This window comes from Pseudorca crassidens, chromosome 12 (assembly GCF_039906515.1).
Source record: "Pseudorca crassidens isolate mPseCra1 chromosome 12, mPseCra1.hap1, whole genome shotgun sequence".
Lineage (NCBI taxonomy): Eukaryota > Metazoa > Chordata > Mammalia > Artiodactyla > Delphinidae > Pseudorca > Pseudorca crassidens.
The window spans coordinates 74,017,118-74,037,718 of NC_090307.1; the positions used below are offsets into that span (position 1 = coordinate 74,017,118).

Below are 20,601 nucleotides of genomic sequence, written 5' to 3' on the forward strand. Positions count from 1 at the left end.
TGTGAGTGCTCCTCCCCTGGAGTTCCTACCCCACATCATGGTCTACTACTCAAGGTGCTGGCGGTGACCTCACAGGTGTTTTATTTTCTAGTATTATTACTGTTTTATTATGTATTATTATTATTTAAGCTATAGATATAGTTACTCTCTTGAATGTGTGATATTTAGTAATTTAAAACATTCTGAGACACAAAGGCCAGGTTGAGGTCTGACACACATTGCAACAGACATTCCAGAAGGAGAGAATGCAAGAGAAACAAAAAACTGAAGAGATGAAGGCTGAGGATTTTCCAAGTTTAACTGAGGGCATAAGTCTTCAGATTGAAGAAGCACAGGTCCCAAGTAGAATATCCTAGTGCAATTCAGAACACCTAAAACAAAGATAAAATCTCAAACCAAAGCAGCCATAGAGAAAAGACAGATTACCTACAGAGAGAATAACTAGACTAGCTGTGAGCAGACTTCTCAAAAGCAAGTACAGAAACAAAGACATCAGAAACTATCTCAGAAATGGGAAGAAAAACAACCATCTGTGCATTCTATGCCCAGATAAACTATCATTCAAAAGTGATGACCAAACAAACAAACAACAACCCCAACATTTTTAAACAAAAAGATACTGAAAATTTACCATTTAAAGACTCTTATTCAAAGAATTAAGTTCTTGGACTTATCTCAAAGAATTTCAAAATTAATTTCAAAGAACTAAGTTCAAGGACTTATTTCAGGAAAAGAAAGTGAACCAGAAGAAAGAACTGGGATACCAAAACAAGAAGTGAGCAAACAAATTGGTAAATGTGGTCAATGTGAATAGGCATTGACTGTATAGAACAGTAGTAATTATGACTAACTGGAGTACAGGTAAGACAAGGCAGAACTAAAACACTAAACAACAATAACATGTAAGATAGAAAGATATGATCAGAATTCAAAGGTTTCAGGGCCCTTCCCTAGAAAAAGGCAGAAAATTTGACTAGTTTTAGACTTTAAGTCATGTAAGTATGTTAAAATTAAGGGTAAACACTAAAAGAGAATATATAACTTCCAAAAAGTGTATGGAGTGGTAGGAAGGTTAGTGGAATTTTAAAAACTCATTCAATATAAGAGAAAGAGGAAATAAAAAGAAAAAAGGGCAAGAAAAAGCATGAAAGCTAGAAAGCACAAAATAAGATGGTGGAAATAAAACCAACCATAAATCACAAACTGCGGTAAATATGAATGACTTAAACTCACCTGCTAAAAGACGAGGTGCTTCAGATCAGATTAAAACCAGCTATAAGACACATTTACAAAATAATAATACAAAAAGGCAACTAAAGGAGGGGAAGAGATATAAAAATATGTACCAGGTGGTTATACCAGAACAAATAGATTTTAAGGTGAAATGCATTATTTAAGATTACATTTTAACATTTAAAGAAACAAATCAGAGAAAAGCTATAGTCACTATGGACTTTAACTCATCTAACTACATAAGCTTCAAAATAATTAAAGCAGAAATTGACAGAAGTACAAGGAGAAAATGACAAAACCATAATCTTAAGAGATTGTAATAAAGACTTAAGAGATCAAACAGACAAAAATCAGTATGAATATAAACGGCTTTAACAAAAGTAACAAGCTTGATCTAACGGATATATACAACTTGTAGCCAACATTTTATTTTATTTTTTATTTTTATTTATTTATTTTTTTTGCAGTACGCGGGCCTCTCACTGCTGTGGCCTCTCCCGTTGTGGAGCACAGGCTTCGGACGCGCAGGCTCAGCGGCCATGGCTCACAGGCCCAGCCGCTCCGCAGCACATGGGACTTTCCCGGACCGGGGCACGAACCTGCATCCCCTGCATCGGCAGGCGGACTCTCAACCACTGTGCCACCAGGGAAGCCCATAGCCAACATTTTAAAACACACATTTCTTTTTGTTTCCAAGCACACTAATAAACATTTTTTTTTAAAATCACCAAATAGAATACCACAAAGCAAATCTCAAAAACTACCAAGGAATCGATATTGTACAGAACATGTTCTGAGTACAACGCAATACAATTAAAAATTAACAGAAAAGTACAAGCCAAAAATCTCCAAAGCATCTGAAAAGTTTGTTTTTTTTTAAAAGTGTTTGCCAACCTATCCAAGTCCTCGACATCACTCCTACCCTTCCTACCGTACCAGGAACATAAACGGTATCAGCCTTCTTCTTCTTCTTTTCTTTTTTTAAAAAATGAATTTATTTATTTATTTTTGGCTGCGTTGGGTCTTCGTTGCTGAGCGCGGGCTTTCTCTAGTTGTGGTGAGCAGGGGCTTCTTCGTTGCAGTGGCTTTTCTTGTTGCAGAGCACGGGCTCTAGGTGCACAGGCTTCAGTAGTTGTGGCATACGGGCTCAGTAGTTGTGGCTCGCGGGCTCTAGAGCACAGGCTCAGTAGTTGTGGCTCACCGGCTTAGTTGCTCCACGGCATGTGGGATCTTCCCGGACCAGGGCTCGAACCCGTGTCCCCTGCATTGGCAGGCGGATTCTTAACCACTGCACCACCAGGGAAGTCCCCCCAAAATTTCTAATTTACTAAATAATTCACATAGAAAGTCATAATAGCCAACAGAAAAAGGTTAAAATTGGTCAGTAAATACATGCCATATCAAAACTTGTGGGATATAGCTAAAACAAAACTTAAAATTCCAGATGAAATAAGTAAGCTCCTAGAAAATGTGTGATGTATCAAAACTCCTTCAATAAACAGAAAACCTAAAGAGACCCAGAATCATAAAAGGACCAGTACTGTGGGCTTCCCACAGTGCAGTGGTTAAGAATCCGCCTGCCAACGCAGGGGACACGGTTCAAGCCCTGGTCCAGCAAGATCCCACATGCCGCGGAGCAACTAAGCCCATGTGCCACAACTACTGAGCCTGCGTTCTAGAGCCCGCAAGCCACAACTACTGAATCCCACACACTGCAACTACTGAAGCCCGCGCACCTAGAGCCCATGCTCTGCAACAAGAGAAGCTACTGCAATGAGAAGGCTGCGCACCGCAACAAAGAGTAGCCCCCGCTCGCCACAACTAGAGAAAGCCCGCATGCAGCAATGAAGACCCAACGCAGCCAAAAATAATAATAATAAAAAAGAACCAGTACTGTAACTCCATACATCACTGCCCACCCAAAATCAATCAGTAAATACCAAAAATAATAGGCCCAGATGGTTTTACAGATGAGTTTTCCCAAACATTCAAGGAAGAAATCATCTCAAACCAGTGTTCCCAGAGAATAAAAAATAAAAGCGCACTGCTGAACTCACTACATAAGGAATGTACCACCTTGATATGAAGGACAGTGTAAGGAAGAGAAACTTAGGGTTATGTGACTTATAAATATTGATGCAAACTCCCCTCAAAAAAGGAGGGGGAAAAAAAGTAATGCAAATTCAGCAGTGTGGGTTGTTCTCAAAAAACACAAGTAAAGTGAAAAGACAAGTTGCAGATTGGGAGAAGATTTTGTATGTACGTGTGTGTGTGTATATGCATACATATATACATGTATGTATACATAAAATATACACCTGACAAAATCAATAAACAACTTAATAGAATAAGGGGCAAATGATATGAACAGGGATCCACAGGGAAGGAAGCCTGAAAAGCCAACAGATGTATGGCAAGTACTCCATCTCACTGGTAATCAGGGAACTGCAAATTAAAACAATAAGGTAATATTTGACACCTATTAAAATTGGCAAGAATTTAGAAGTCTAAATACAAGTGCTGGCAAACATGTTTGGAAAGAGGAACTCATAAAAACTACGCACAGGAGAGTATCCTGCTACGATTCCTTTTGAGAGCAATTTGGAAACAACTGGAGCTGAAGTTGCCCGCCCCTCAGCAATACCACTTCTTGATGGTCTGTGCGAGAGAAACGCTCCCATATTTTGCACAAGGGTATTCATGGAAGCACTGTTGGAAACAGTGAAAAAAGCAGAAGCAATGTAACTGTCCTTTGGTATGAGAATAAATATCACTTATATAAAAGTTTAAAACATACCAAATAATAGTCTATGTTATAGGTACATTCACATGTAATAAAGTACAAACATATGATACATACCAACTTTGAGGAGACAATTACCTCTGGGGAAGGAGAAAAAATGGAAAGCAGAACGGTAGTTTAGCTACGTCTGTTATGCTTTACTGTTTTCAAAAAAGGGAGATATGAAACAAACATGGCAAAATATTAACATCTGTTTAACCTTGTAGGTGAGTACATGAGTGTCCTATTATTTTGTTTCCTATTTTTAAAAAATAACTAAAATATAATAAAGTTGAGAAACACACCAATATATTGTTATTAATTTACATTAAAAAAAAATCTATGGGACTTCCCTGGTGGCCCAGTGGTAAAGAATCCGCCTTGCAATGCAGGGGACGTGGGTTCGATCCCTGGTCAGGGAACTAAGATCCCACATGCTGTGGGGCAACTAAGCCCGCATGCCACAACTACTGAGCTCACGCACCTCAACTAGAGCCCGTGAGCCGGAAACTACAGAGCCCACGTGCTCTGGAACCCACGTGCCGCAACTACAGAGCCCATGCACCCTGGAGCCTGTGCGCCACAACTAGAGAAGAGAAAACCCACAAGCCACAACTAGAGAGAAGCCCACGCACCACAGTGAAGATCCTGCATGCCTCAACAAAGATCCCACGTGCTGCAACTAAGACCCAACGCAGCCATAAATTAATTAGTTAATTAATTATTTTAAAAATCTAAAAAAAAAACCCTTTAATCCCAAGGAAAAGAGTTTTTCTACCTGAAATGTTTTATTGTATCCCAGGGTCTTTGCATTCGGAGGCTCACCCCAGCACACCCCATCTGGCATCCTTGATGGCAGAGTATAGTCAGTGAACTCTAAACATCCAAGGACACCAAATAATTTTTTTCAATCTGGGCTAGGAAGAGCTTTTGCTCAGATATACAGCAATTTTGAGGGGAATCTGGTAGTACATTAATACTAGTTGCTCTTAATTATACTCAGAAGCTTACTAAATGACTTTTCTTTTTAAGGTTAAAATTATACAACCCTGGCCAAAAGTAAATAGCTACTCACCAGTATTCTTCAATCAAGTAAGATATCTGAGAATAGTAAGAAGCGTTTCTGCCATTCTCAACTCAGCCCCGACAAGTCTATAGCATAAAAGTAATAAAGAGCCCAACAGTTTCACGGGAACTTGAATGTAATTCAAAAGACAACTGCCACTTATTTCCCCCCTTTCTATCAAAAACAAATAATTAGTAATAAAAATCGCTAGCACTTTCAGAGTGCTTACGTTACATGCTAAGAACTGTAGGACAATCTTTTATGTGCATTATCACAACTACCTTCATGAAACAGCAACCCTATTATTCCCACTTTCTAAGTAAAGAAATAGGAACAGAGAAAACCAAGAAGCAGACGTCTAAAATACCACTGACAATCCTACTAGGTTTCTACAGAGAAAGAAAATTTCCACTATGCCATGGGGTTGTGAAAAAGGCACAAGAGTAATGTTGAAATTAGTGGCAGCTGGTCATCAGAAACACAAGTTAATAAAAAATGATACCCTGCAAACAGCTGCTTCCTCTGGTTATAACATCATCATAAATCCTTACAACAAATAAAACAGGGAAAGTAGCATCATCCTGCAGCACAACAGAAAGGGAATCGACTAAATGTCTGACAGTGATAGAGGAACAAAAAGAAGTAAGAGAAAAAAATGCCGTTTTAAATGTGCAATGATGGGTTTACACACAGGGTGTGCTCCACACACAGTCAAGTTATCAGCTGCTGTGATTCCAAGGGCTTGCACCTCCAAATAGCTTCTTACCCATAACAAAATCAAACCTAAAGCACAACAACATATTTCACCCATAAGTATGTATCTTTAAAAGGGCGGAGCTGGGCAATTATAAACTGCTGAGAGCTCAAGTCCACGGAAACTGAAGGAAACCATACAGTAACGGCCTTATATGGTAAAGATGAGGGCACATCACTTCTGAAAGTCATTTTGCCCTGGGATCTAATGAGAATGCATTTCTCATTCATAATCATGACACATCCTCATTTATCATCCCGTGAATAAACCAAGGAATCCATGTCTAATTCTAGATTGTGAAGGACCATTCAGAAAGACATCATTGCAAGTCATGGTGACAACACGGCTTACCTGCACGTCTAAGCAGCAAGTTTAAATGAATGCTGAGGCTGGGAGAAAGACTGACAAAAACTTAATAACACCTTTTAAAGTATCTTTTTTGGCTGAACAGTGATTTAATAACTACTCATCAATTTCCCAAGGGTTACATATAGAATAATTTCATTTACTAACAAATCAGTCCACTGTTTCATTAAGGATGCATCACCTCAGTTACATCATCTAGAATATTACTACTTTGCTAGCATGGAATTGAAAGTTTAGCTGAGACTAGCCAGTTGGAGATTCAGATTTCTTGCTTTAAATAATTATTCAAATGTATTGATTACTTACTAGTTATCCCGATCACATGCCATAGAGCTTTTATTGTACCTCTCTAGCTAAAACTCCAAGGGATGAGAATTACCAGCAAGTCAACTCAAGTGGCGAAAATGACCAACACCAAGGTTCCCAAAGGCTCTGGCCCAGACCCCAGTTCATACACTTGTGGGACGCTGGTGAAATAGGTCAGGGCACTGACTTAAGGACTATTATTATCTAAAAGATCCGGTGGCCTGCAGGAGGCCCAGCAATATGAGCCCCAGGGAAAATGCAGCCTCCAAAGTGTGCGTACAGCTGGCACGAGGGAGAGGTGTGACAGCACAATTTCCATGTGGCGGCCCAAGCTGAGGTTGATGGCTTTGACATGTTCTGGCTAGCAACCCTTACAGTGGCAGAAAACCACCTAGACACCGGCACTATCATTCACTTTGGGTATGGGGAAGGCCCTCAAAAATTTCAAAGCAGCCAAAAGCCTCAGCAGAGCTCCTGGAGACTGATGCTTCAACTAAGCTCACAGAGTTAGGCAATACTCTCCTCCTACAGGCTCGCTTTCTTTCTTTCTGGAGGGGGAGGGGTGAAAAATCAAAATTGAAGCATCAGTAAATACATATCTTTGTAAAACTGCTCTAAGAAGGAATGTTTATAATTTTAAATAAGTTGGCAAAAACATTTCCTCCTTAGGCATACAAAATTCAATGTAACTCTTATGAAACGATATTTCTAGTTGTAAAGGTATTTCCCATTAGTTTGAATAGGAAACCACAACTGCATCCATTTATATCAAATAGTGTACCTTATTTTTTTTTTTTGGTAATTTTATTTTACTTATTTATTTATTTTTGGCTGTGTTGGGTCCTCACTCCTGCACGCAGGCTTTCTCTAGTTGCAGCGAGCAGGGGCTACTCTTCGTTGCAGTGCGCAGCCTTCTCATTGCAGTGGCTTCTCTGGTTGCCGAGCACAGGCTCTAGGCACACAGCTCCAGTAGTTGCGGTGTGTGGGCTCAGTAGTTGTAGCCTGCGGGTTCTAGAGCACAGGCTCAGTAGTTGTGGCACATGGGCTTAGTTGCTCTGCAGCATGTGAGATCTTCCCAGACCAGGGCTCGAACCCGTTTCCCCTGCGTTGGCAGGCGAATTCTTAACCACTGCACCACCAGGGAGGTCCTATCTTACTTATTTGTCATATCTCCTTTCAAAAAGGCATCCATATTTAGGAAGTGCACTCATCCCACACGCCGAAGACACTACCGTTCAATCAAAAGAATTCTAATATATACAAACAGACACGTACAGAAATCTTCTCATAGATGTTTCTATAAAGGAGTTCCACCCTAGGATGTATTTTCAAGGAAGCTAATGGCGTATTTTACAGGTGCAGACATTTTCACCCTCCCAAAGTCTCAAAATACAACATTGGGATGCTTCCCATATGACCTTTGCATTAATCATTCAGAATGATTGTTTCTTAGTGTAAGACAGACCCCTCACATGGTAATTGTTTTCGAGCCACACATTAGCTCACTCAATATTAGACTGAAGATACTACCAAACTGGTGCCAACGAGGCTCAATCTAATAATTACTGGTTCCTTCCAAAAGTAACATTGGTTAAAGCCACATAACACTTTACCCAGCAGGCTTACTCTTTCTCACAACTAACATACATTTCCACAAAGTTAAAAAAAAAAAACTCCTATGGTGCCAAAAAGTGACACCCATTACTTTTATCACTCAAATCAAATATTCCCCTTTCAGATGCTCAGGGTATTCGACATACAATGTCCTTCTAGTTTACACTCTGGATTCAGTTCTAGAAACGCAAGCTGGTCTGGGGCGGTGGGTTGTGATCGCTTCCTAGGCCATCTCCCTCAGCTAGTCCAGAGCAGGAAGCTCCCTCCCAGGACCTCCCTCCAAACTTCTCATCTGCATTCTTCTTATAATCCAGCCACTTTATAATCCATTACTATAATCTGAGCTTATTATTTATCCAAACTGGTTACACCACCCTCAGATGTAAGGCCCAAACAGGCCCCACTCCACCCCCCACCCTGACTCAAGGAACAAAGATTTTCAAACTGTTCATTCCCTACTTTATATTCATACAGGTTTTCATTTTAGGAAAAAATGCTCATCAAAATCACTTGATGTGTCCAAAGTTCAGTAACTTTATCATATTGTCCATACATTAAAAGATCTTTTCAAAGGCAGAGATAATACCTCATTACTGGCCTTGGAGTAATACCCTGAGAATTCTTGAACCCTCCACAAGGAGAATGGTTAAGTCAAACATGTGCTCGGAAGCAAAGGAAAAGTTTGCAGCCTGGGCATAAGGCCTCCATTCATATTGTGCAGAGTTCAAAGGAGTCAAAAAAGGATATCTATTGAAGTGGGTTTTCGTTTTTTTTCAACTTCCTTTTTCTTGGAACAGTATTATTTATGTGGATACATGTTCCACTGCAATCTCTTCAGGCCCTGCTCCCTCACAGGGAGGAGCTACAGTGACAGTGGTCGTGGCACAGGGGAGAGACTGGCCAGAAGAGCAAGACAGGGACCCCTGCAGCTTACCAGGAAGACCGATGCACACAGTACAGGGCCTGCTGACAGGCTGGTCACCAAGAGTGACAGCTCGTGGCCCAGGAATAAAACATTCTGGGGAGGTTTTACTTTAAGGGAACCAGAAACGCCAACCCTGAGGGTGAGAGGAGGTGCTCTGGAATAGCACATAGAGATTGGGTTACCGGGTCCTGGAAAGTAAGCCAGCCGCCACAGCTGCCAGGGAGAGGCAGCATGGTGCTGAGAGCCCTCCCCTGCCTGTGAGTGAAAAGGAACAGTCTTTACGGGCACAAGTGAAAATGCCAAGCAAACCATTTTGGCATCACAGGTCCTCTTTAAAAACTGCGTTGAATAGTGAACAGACCATTTTAAAAGTCCATTAAGAACTTGAGGGCAGTTACTATAAAACTATGGATATTTTATTATCACAAAGCAAAAAGGTGGAAGAGCTGGCATTTCCTTACTCAACCACACCTAAATACACAACAGCAAATGGAGAAGCTCTATTTCTTAACTTCCTGACTTAGCAGAAAATTTATAAAGCAAAACCCTCATCAATGCAGACAAGTAATTCCACACGATCCCTCTGGTCTGAGAACAAAGAAAAACTAGGAGCCCAAGATGAGGCAGAACCTAGTCAAAATACAATTCAGCTCGAAAGGAAAAACTGGAAAGCAAAAGAACTATCGAACTAAGTGCAAATACAGGAAATTAAAACAAAGCATTTAATATCCAAGCAGAAAGGAGAGTAACTTGTTGCCTAACCCTTGGTACTGAGTGTCATCTCCAATGACACTGGAGATTCCTCCCATGGGACCCTTGGTGAATGAGGAAAAGCCCCAGAGCTACCCCTTCCAATCCCAGCTCTGCACTGGTTTACCCACAAGCCTCAGAACAAAAACCCACCCTTCTTGAAGTGGGGATGAAAAACAGAAAAATATCACAGCTCTCTTTTTTCTTTTTCTTTAGGCAAATGCCTTGGGCTGCATGGCCGAGGCAGCTCACATCTTGCAGTGGTTGTAAACAGCAGGAGGACTGGAGCAGAGACCCAATTCAGTAGCCTGTATCATTTACTCCCGACTTAAAGCTCAGCCAGAAAGGAAACCCAAGTCCCCGTTCCTCTGAGAAAGCCAACACGTGCTGTGCTCATCACTTGCCCTCCAGGCTCAGCCTTCCCTGGACTCAGCTCAGGTCCCACCCCCAACTAGCATGGAATTCAACTTGGTGAGAGCAGAACGTTTACTACATATGGTTATAAAGAGGCTTCTGGACAAACGGGGACAGCAGAAATCTGTCCATTGCACCTGGAGTCTATTTTAGTAGAGTAATCAGTATTCAGAAACCTGCTCTTCGCTGCTTCCCTGACTTGGGTCATCATCACGTTTATACAAGGCGGCTTCTGGCAGCAGCACTTGCCCATGTGCTCAGCCCAGACTCACGCTCCAGAAAACCAGGAAAGAGTTAAATGTTCTTTGCACTTGACTCAGTGGCTTCCCCTCACCACACACTCCCAGATCCCACCATTCTCCGAGCCAGGCAGCCAATCAAAACAAAGGAAGGAAATGATCCTGGCCGGCTGACAGCCCCAGCGCTCTGATGGCCATATATGGTAAAAACCACTGTCAGAGCCCTGTCAGGCCTGCAGGCCGGCTGCTGTGGACATATCAGTGAACTGCAGCAGCGTGAGAGGCCGGCCAAGGAAACACACAAAGGACAGGCTGCTTGCTCATCTCCAGGGAAGGGGGTAGGAGGAAGGCAGGGGAGGGGAGGGGGGAGCCGTCATCTGCCAGGGCACACTCTGAGTCACAGCCACTCACTGTAATCAAAAATAGCCCCAGGGTACATGGTAAGATTCCTTCTGCCAGGACTTTGTGCTCCATTGTTAACTGGGGGTGAGTAGGGTGTCCCCCTCCCATCCCCCCCCCACCCAACAAGACTGTGGAAAACAGTCACTGGGAGCAGATGAAAAGGTCCTTCTGTGGCACTTCATGTGGTAATGAGGCCGTGCAATGCTCGTGGGGCTGGCAGCTCGGAAGTAATTTGGAAGTCATTGTTCTGCACCTGGTGCCCCCCACCCCGCATCCTCCACTGCTGGCCCTGCCCTGCCTCCCAGCCTTTCACAGCCCACACAATTGACAGTTAAGGTGCTCAGGGTAGCAGACAGACAGCATCTATTTCAGGAGGCGGTGAATGGGCATCCCAGGACACATCAGGACACTGGCACTGAATAAAAGCCCCTGCCCATCACACCAAAGCTACCCTGTGCCAGATGTCCACATCTGTACAAAGGGCTACTAGCATCGCCACCCTTGTCCAAAATGGGGCACCGCTATTTGTGGGAATGGAAATTGCCTGTCAGCAGCGTACAGTAAGGGGGAGGCGCAGCCAATGCAAATCCAGCAGGTGCTGGCAGTAACTGGGGGTCACAGAGAAAAGCACCATCGGGAGACTGCCATTTCTTTTGAACTAGTCCATGAAAGAAGGCACTTATCAGCACGGCGCCTGGCACTTAAAGGAAGCCCTCAATGATGTGAGCTGCTGCGACTCCATCACTGCCACTGTCTACTCGCAAGGCACGGTAGAGACCAAGCACTTTCCAAACCTTGAGACAATTCTCCGAGCTGCCAGAATCAGAGCCCTGACAGGCTAGTGTTTTTGTTATTAAGTCTTCTAATCCCAGAGAAAGAATGCAAAGGATTAAGTGTCAATTAGACCACGGTTTCTATTAAAAAATCTTTCACACTCAGTGGGAAAAAAATGTTAATCAAAAATATACATGTACAGGGCTTCCCTGGTGGTGCAGTGGTTGAGAGTCCGCCTGCCGGTGCAGGGGACACAGGTTCGTGCCCCGGTCTGGGAAGATCCCACGTGCTGCGAAGCGGCTGGGCCCGTGAGCCATGGCCGCTGAGCCTGCGTGTCCGGAGCCTGTGCTCCGCAACGGGAGAGGCCACAACAGTGAGAGGTCCGCGTACCTCAAAAAAACAAAACAAAACAAAACTATATATATATATATATATATATATATATATATATATATATATATATATACACACACACACACATATACATGTACAAACCAAATAAAGATTCAGAGACCTAGGTTCTAATCCACGGAAGACCCCACAGCTCCAGGCAGTCACTCAGCCTGAGTTTTAATTTCTGCAACTGTAGAACAGAGGTATGACAGCAACGCCACCGTGTGCAAAAACTAAGACATCATATATGAAGGGGACCCTCCAAGCACATTCTGATGTCACTCTGGAGCCTTATTTTTATGAATATAACATGAAGTCACTGCCTTTTCCTGAAGCTGAAACAGTGGAAAGATGCCACGTAGATCCAGTTTTAACAAAAATCCTAAAATGCAGAGCAGTGCTTACCCTGGTTCTTCTCCATATAACAGTGAAGGAAAACACTAGTTTTGTACTATTTACACTGGAAGTGAAGGAAAAAAAGAGCCAAGAAGTGTGTAATTTTTCTACCAAAAAGCTGTCCTACAGCTCCTCCCAATCCCCCTCCAATCAAGCATTCCATTTCTCCAATACGAGAAAAGGCCATCCCAACGCAGAAAGAAGGAATGTGGCCCGCCCCCCCCCCCCCCCCGTTCTTCGCCCTCCTGGGAACAGAGCCCCTCTTCTAACACATCAGTTTAGTGAGTTGGTTGGGCTCCTCTTCTGTTTCATCCCTGGCTCCTACACTCAGGAGAAACCCAACTTCCAACAGAACCTTCTCTGTGACATCTTCCTTGAGCCTCATTTAGAACTCATCTCCCATCGCTGTGTCAGAGCCCTTTAGACACAGACAAACCTCCCCATTGGAGAGATCGAGGTCAACTGTTAGCAAAGCTTTTTTAAGAGCAAGATTCGAAACAGGTCCTGGCACAGAGCAGGTGCTCAAATGTCTGAGAAATAAGTATGTGAATGAATTAATGTAATTTTTTTAAAGTACTGTTTTAGATTTCACTTAAGCTTAAACAACAATTCGCTCTTCATAGAGCTTTGGTAATATTTCTGATATTACTACTACAGAATCCCTCAATTATTCATTTAAGATTTATTATAGAATGCTGTATATCTATATGTATGTATCTATCTATACAGATTTTTTTTTAAAAGGAGAGGTGGAAAGAGTGTTTAAAATTATCCAAAGGCCTTTTAGGCCGCTTTGAATTACTCATTTATTTGTGCATTGTGTGACTTAACATTATTGAGTCAAGTGCCACATCCTGAGAATACAGCTGACCCTTTAAACACAGGTTTAAACTATGCAGGTCCACTTATATGCAAATTTTTTCCAAAAAATATGTACTACAAGATCCATGGTTGGTTGAATCCACAGATGCAGAACCATGGATACAGAGGGCCAACTGTAAACTTATATATAGATTTTCAACTGCCAAGGGGTCTGCACCCCTAACCCCCGTGGCAGGTTTTTCAAGGGTCAACTGTACATGTTTTAGTTATCACTGCTGCTTAATGAGTTACCCTAAGATTCAGCTACTTAAAACAATAAGCATTTCTCATCTCACACAGTTTCTGTGGGTCAGGAGTTCAAAAGCAGCTTATCTGGATGGTTCTGGCTGAGGGTTCTCCTGAGTCAAGGTGTCAGCTAGGTTTGCAGGATCCACCTTCAAGATGACACACTCACGTGGTTGGTAAGTCAGTGCTGGCTATTGGCGGGCGGTCCTATGGACCTCTCCACAGAGCTGCTTGAGTGTCCTTACAGCATGAAAGCTCCAAAAGAAATAAAGAAGCCAATATGCTTTTATGACCGAGTCTCAGAAGTCACACTCCATCAATTCCTCCATATCCTAGTGGCTACACAGGTCAGCCCTATTTAATGTGGGAGGGAACCACACAACGGCAAGACACAAGGAGGCAAGAACCATTGGAGCCCATCTTGGAGGCTGCTACCACAAGAGAGTAAGGTGAGATGCTGGAGAACCCTACCATACACCCATCCATTTTGTATCCTCCATCCAAGCGAAGGTCAAGAGATCAAGAGCATATAATTCCAACCACCCTCCCGTTATCTGTTATGTGGCTAAGAAAATAATTACATTACAATGTGATAATGCAGCCTGTGGTACTAGTGGCATGAGACAAGCAGCTAAGGAATCCCAGAGGATGATTTCCACTGTCTCAGCAAATTGGAGATAAAATTTGAGTTGGATACTAAACATTAAGAAGGAGCACTTAGAACACTGACTGAAATGAATCAAGATTTCTTCCTCAATAAATTTCTTCTTCAATAAATATGACAGAAAAATACACTAAAGCAGCCCTTGTCAACCTGGGTTCTGTGAAGGAATTAAGTCCTAATGCCCTAAGGCAGCTACTTTATGTAATGGATTAATTTCTCTCCTATCCATCTATAAGGCTTAGCTATGTCCCTTTCTTGAGAAAACTAAGAAAATATTCACTGAAATGATTTTCTGTAGGGGCTGAATTCTTTCACAAAACTCTAGTTGAGAAAGACTACAAAATGAGTTGAAAAGATAGTTCACAGACATAAATAAAGCAAGATCCCAAATATTCCCACACACAGTTCTTAAAATATATGGGAGAAACATAACTGTGTATAAGAAGGCACCTCACAGCTACACCAGAGGAGCAAGAAGAGAGAGGAGACAGTGACCCAAAAGGCTGACAAAGACTTGGCCACACCCATCCCATCATGGCCCAGAGCAGAGCTGCTCTCCTAGGCAATTACTGGGAAGATGAAATTAGCCATCACTCCAATCCTCCAAAGTAAGAACAGTCAAGGGAGGAAGGGAGAAAGCGATTAGGGAAGACAGGAGCCCTCCAATTTGCATCCTCCCTCCAAGCGGATGTCAAGACATCAAGAGCATAGAATTCTAACCAACTCCCTCAACCCTTGCTCCAGGTTCACTGGGATCTGAAGTTTTAGTGTGTATGTGCACGCCTGTGCCCACACACATCTAACATTGCTGTTTGTAGGAGCCACCGTGGCTCACAACAGGGATGGGAATGCCTTGGTCTCACATCACGAGCATGGCTCCTGCACAAGGAGAGGCTCGTTCGTGCCCTTCGTGCCCACGTGGTAGCGCACAGGGGGCTGGAACCTGTGTGCTCCTGACAAGGCAGCTTGTGTAGTTGTGGGGAGAACGCAACGGCCAAAACCACAAAGCCAACTTCTGTTCAACAAGACTGATATTATTCATCCTATGAAAGACCAAAGAAGAAGAAAATGTACTAAGTCACACCTTGAGAAGTCATGACTGAACAGCATGCCACAGCTTGAGGGAAGCATGACAAAAGAAACCCTGAATCATGTGTGCTAATCTAAATCGCCCCACCTCAGGGCTGAGCACTTTCCGTATTCCCCCAGCAGTGATCTCTTAAAATCCTACTTTCTCTAATAAAACCTTTCGAACAAAAACCTCATAAACCATACACTTAAATAAACATATATGCATTCCTAAGCTTACCTCTTGCTGTGTATGTGTCAATGTATTTGTCTCTACCACTCTTTCCATTTTTAATTGGAAGTCCTGGAAGACAGAGACCATGATTCTCCTGGAATCTAATCATAAGCCTCACGAGGTTGCAGTAAGTCCTACTTACTGCTGACGCTAACTAACTTTGAAGAAGAATTCATGGAAGGCCATGCTTTAAAATGGGAGCCTTTCAGAAAGAGTCACAATACATCTTAAGATCAGTACACACATATTCAATATTAACATGGACAGAAAGCCCCCAAAGCATCACTAAAACCAACCTGGCTGACTATAACCAGGAAAAAAAAAAAGCAGCGGGGGGACACAGACAGACAGACAGACAGACACACACACACACACACACACACACACACACACACACACACACACACTCTGCCAGAAGTCTCTTGAGATAGTGATTAAAAACCATACCTACTTCCTTAAGTTCATGTTTAGAGAAATCCTAGACTGCCATCAACACGTACAGGAGCCCAGTACACACCCAGAGCATCATTTCCCACAATCTTCATTTCAAGCATCACTTCTTATTATATGTGGGAATTTGGTTTTTCTTTGCCTTTAAACAAAAGCAGCACCTCATTGTAAAACTATTTCAAACTTGCCAAGACACTGAAGTTGTAGGATCTCTTTTCCAGGGCAGAGTCCTGTACTAGGATCAGTGGGTTCACCATGTACTCAGGTCCCCAATGTTTTCGTCCTTCAAGGTTGCACTTCTAAAGGTGAGACAAACACCGCAGTACCAGCAATCTCCTGGGGGCCGGGGAAACTGACCACAATGAAAAGCAGATGCAGTGCTCCTGGAGAGCAAAGATGGCACCCAGCAGACACTCAGTCTATAGACAATCAAACTACACGTGCATAGTCAAAGAACAGTGAAGACCTCGTACTATATGAACAACGAAATATCTGTAAAAATGTAAAACTTACGATCCGTATTCAAATCTTCATTATTATACTAAAATTATAAGGAAATAGATATCCAGAGGGCAATCAGCCCTTTAACGCAGGCAGAAATGCAGGTTTTCTGACAACGTGGAGCATAGTTCTATTTTCTAAAAGCCTAGATAGTAAGTAGTCAAGGGACAGGGTCTTAGGAAGAAAAGAAAGGTGGGTGTCACCTGACACTTCAGGGCTCCGGGCTAGGCCCCGCCATCACAGCGGATCCTTCTAAGACCTCCCGAGACACAGAACTGTCTACAGGAGCCACAGACCACTTTTCTTTGCTGGGCTCAGCCTTGCCCTTTGAGGAAAAGCAGCCACGAGGAAAAAGGCATCTACTTCCCAAAGTTATGTGTTGACACTAAGGAGGGAAAGAAAAGGAATAACAGTGTTTCCTTTGCTGAATTTTGGGTAGCAAACCACTTTTTTTTTTTTTTTAACATCTTTATTGGAGTATAATTGCTTTACAATGGTGTGTTAGTTTCTGCTGTATAACAAAGTGAATCAGCTATACATATACATATATCCCCATATCCCCTCCCTCTTGCGTCTCCCTCCCACCCTCCCTATCCCACCCCTCTAGGTGGACACAAAGCACTGAGCTGATCTCCCTGTGCTATGCGGCTGCTTCCCACTAGCTATCTATTTTACATCTGGTGGTATATATAAGTCCATGCCACTCTCTCACTTTGTCCCAGCTTACCCTTCCCCCTCCCCGTGTCCTCAAGTCCATTCTCTACGTCTGTATCTTTATCCTGCCCCTAAGTTCTTCAGAGTTCTTCAGAACCATTTAGAAAATCACTTTTATATAGAGCCCCTCACGTTACAGGTAGAGATATGGGAGAGCATAAGGACAGAGTGACATATCCATGTCTCACCACAAGTCGGTGACCAAGACAGGATTGAACCCCTGGCTCCAGACCCATGTTCCTTCCTCGATGCCACACTGACCCTAAGGGCTCAATACACACACTTTAATACACAAAAATCCCAGAATACGTGTGAACCTGTCGATTATAAAAGTCGATAACCCCAAGTACTGACCTTATTTCCAATGGGTGTCACTGGGCTTAGTTTATGCCAATGTCACCTCTTCCAACACAAATTAATATTTAAGGAGTAGAGCCACACAGAATGTATTATAAGCCTGGGAAAAAGACAGACCCTCGAGGCTCCTCCAAAAACCAATGTTTCGTTCAAACATGATAATTTCTGAAGCAACTTATTCTGTCCCAATTCCTAAACAGCTGGTTGAAGAACAAAATAATAAAACCTATTTATTACGTATTGGTCACTTAATGCAACTGAAAACCAAAGCATAAGATCCAGTTAGCTTAGGACCTGCACACAGGGCCCCCTTAAACAGTATAAATGTAACTCTAAGTTTCCCACGGTTTGTGAAAGCAAAGGTGGACTCACAGAGCCTTTTGTGAATGTGGGACTTGAAGAGAACTGTCTGAACTTGGAGGAAGATTAGCCGTTCAAAAGTTTATTTGGGGCTTCTTAATTGGCTTATTCTCCTTCTTTGAAGCAAAAAGTCGTAAATTTATCCCTATTGAACTCAAAAGAGATCATGGTACTTCAGTGCCTGACCTTGGTTGACAAGCTGAGGTGTCTTCTCAGCTGGCTGCCATAAGACCCACAACTGAAAAGTCAAGTTTCCAAATGCTCCTTGCTCTTGGTGAACAAATCGACTAGAAAGTCGTGGAGATCAAACGCGACTGGCATTAAACTCCAACCCAAACTCCCAAATCAGGTAAGTACAGCTACAATAGTGTAATGTATTGTTCATCACTGAAACAACAATCTCCTCCACAAAAGCAAAAGTATCTGAGTAGAAAATTTAATTTCAATTTAATGAAAAGATTCTCCTTTAAAACTTGATTAACAACTTCGCCAATAAGAAAGTACGTTTGGAAACATATGTCAGATTTGTTCCCCAAAGGCATCCATCTCCTCTGTAGTGAGATGGTTCTATTGTGTAATATCACATCAATCCAGCCACTGAGATACAAATCAGATGTTAAAATAAAACAAGTTAGTCATGAGCATCTGAGAGAATGAAAAGTACAAGAGAATTGGAAGTTTTCCCAGCAAGAGTTTTCCTAAGGAAAAAACACCAAAATACAATACTTTGACAGAAATTCATGTTACTGTAACCACTTTCAGAATCACATGGTCCATTATGATGAGACATGCCTCTACTAGGCATGGCTCAGACTCAGGGAGACCCACTGTTCCCAGCAGAGTGGAAACAGCTGTAACATGACCCAACATCTGCATCCTTATCATTAGGGCTCAGGACTCACCAAACTTATTTTCCTCCTAAAAGCTAATCAGAAAATGACTCTTTCCAAGCTCTCTCTTCACAGTGTTTCCCACCCCCCATTATTTGCAATTCTGGGATTTCCTGTTAAAGCTAGTACAGACTTTCATCTACAATTTTCAAGAACAGGCAGAAAATTACAAATCTCCAATCTTCTCCCCTATACTGGAGAGGGCTCTCTGGAAGGATAAAGTCAGAAGAAGGGAGAACTAGGAAGCCCAGCGGGTTCAAACTCACACAGAACCACTTTCAATACAGAGCCTTTATTTCCACCGCTTGTTAACGCTGTTTAGATCCTATGCTGAAACCTACTGCTGTCCAGACTTGAAATCTGCATTGTTTGCGGACATTTTCTTGAGCCCTCATCCCATTTACCATTCAAAACCAAAAACAAAGCAAAACCGAAAAGTCTCAGTCCTCATGACCTCACACACAAAAAAGATTCCCTTATAATCTTATCAATTTCTGCCCATTTAAAAACATAACTGTTTCTAAAATTGCACTTTTGGGAAAAACTTTTATGAAAAGTGGATGATTATGAACCAAATCTTAAAATTCCTGTGCCTGTCCATGCTCACAGCATCATTATAAGAATCTTTTTCATCCGCAGAGAGCACACCCAGAACAGAATTTGCCATTCTGTTTAATGATTCTCTGTCAGAGAAAAACTGATGTGGTTAGTAAAGCGTGTGGAACTTAAGCTCAATTACATCCAAGTCTAATGTTCCTAGAAATCACACAATGCTTAGTGACTATCAATCTCCAAAATCAATCTATTACTGACTAAACAGAGATTACCGGAGGGTGTCTCACAGGATGGAAAGTCAGATGACTTACCTTGTGCAAAGGGAGTACAAGGAACGCTCCTCCCCCACTCGCTTCTATGATTATGGCAACGAATCTGGGATTGACAGCACAAAAGGAACTATCCCAGGTCACTCGAGAAACCCGGATATCATCGTAACACTGGTCATTTTTCACCGCCTGTCCAAATACATGGCGAAACTTGCTCTGTCGTACCACTCGCCTCATCGTGTCTGTGGGAGAACAAAAAGTATATTAAAATCATGCCCCTGAGTGAAAGCTTTACTTTTACAAATGAAAAGCTGAAAAATAACAGAATGGTATGGCATTTTGTCTGCTCTTCTAATACGTAGCCAAATGGCAAATCCAAATTTCCTTTAGCAGCACGTAGCCAGAGAAAACTGCAAAATGTGTCAGGGCAAGAATGACAAAGAAATGAAAAATTCCTAACTCAAGATCCAGAAACAGCTCAACAGTTTTAATTTCAAGAGAAAGATCAAGGTAACGAATGAAGGGAAGTAGCAGGATACAAAATTAATGCACAGAAATCTCTGGCATTCCTATACACTAATGATGAAAAATCTGAAAGTGAAATCAAGAAAACACTCCCATTTACCATTGCAACAAAAAGAATGAAATATCTAGGAATAAACCTACCTAAGGAGACAAAAGACCTGTATGCAGAAAATTATAAGACACTGATGAAAGAAATTAAAGATGATACAAATAGATGGAGAGATATACCATGTTCTTGGATTGGAAGAATCAACATTGTGAAAATGATTGTACTACCCAAAGCAATCTACAGATTCAATGCAGTCCCTATCAAACTACCACTGGCATTTTTCACAGAACTAGAACAAAAAAATTTCACAATTTGTATGGAAACACAAAAGACCCCGAATAGCCAAAGCAATCTTGAGAACGAAAAATGGAGCTGGAGGAATCAGGCTCCCTGACTTCAGACTACACTACAAAGCTACAGTAATCAAGACGGTATGGTACTGG

At 42.2% G+C, this 20,601-nt stretch overlaps 1 protein-coding gene across 3 annotated transcripts in view; it reads right to left on the minus strand.

Annotated features, from left to right (window-relative positions):
* Positions 1 to 20,601, minus strand: part of CORO1C (coronin 1C) — an 83,984-nt gene that overhangs the window by 33,105 nt on the left and 30,278 nt on the right. For 2 of the 3 annotated variants that reach the window (XM_067700458.1, XM_067700459.1), the window contains exon 2: positions 19,627 to 19,826. The exons of the other annotated variant lie outside the window; for it this stretch is intronic. In XM_067700458.1, the coding sequence (XP_067556559.1) occupies positions 19,627 to 19,826 (200 nt within the window). The remainder of the gene's footprint in view (positions 1 to 19,626; positions 19,827 to 20,601) is intronic. 3 annotated transcript variants of the gene reach the window in all.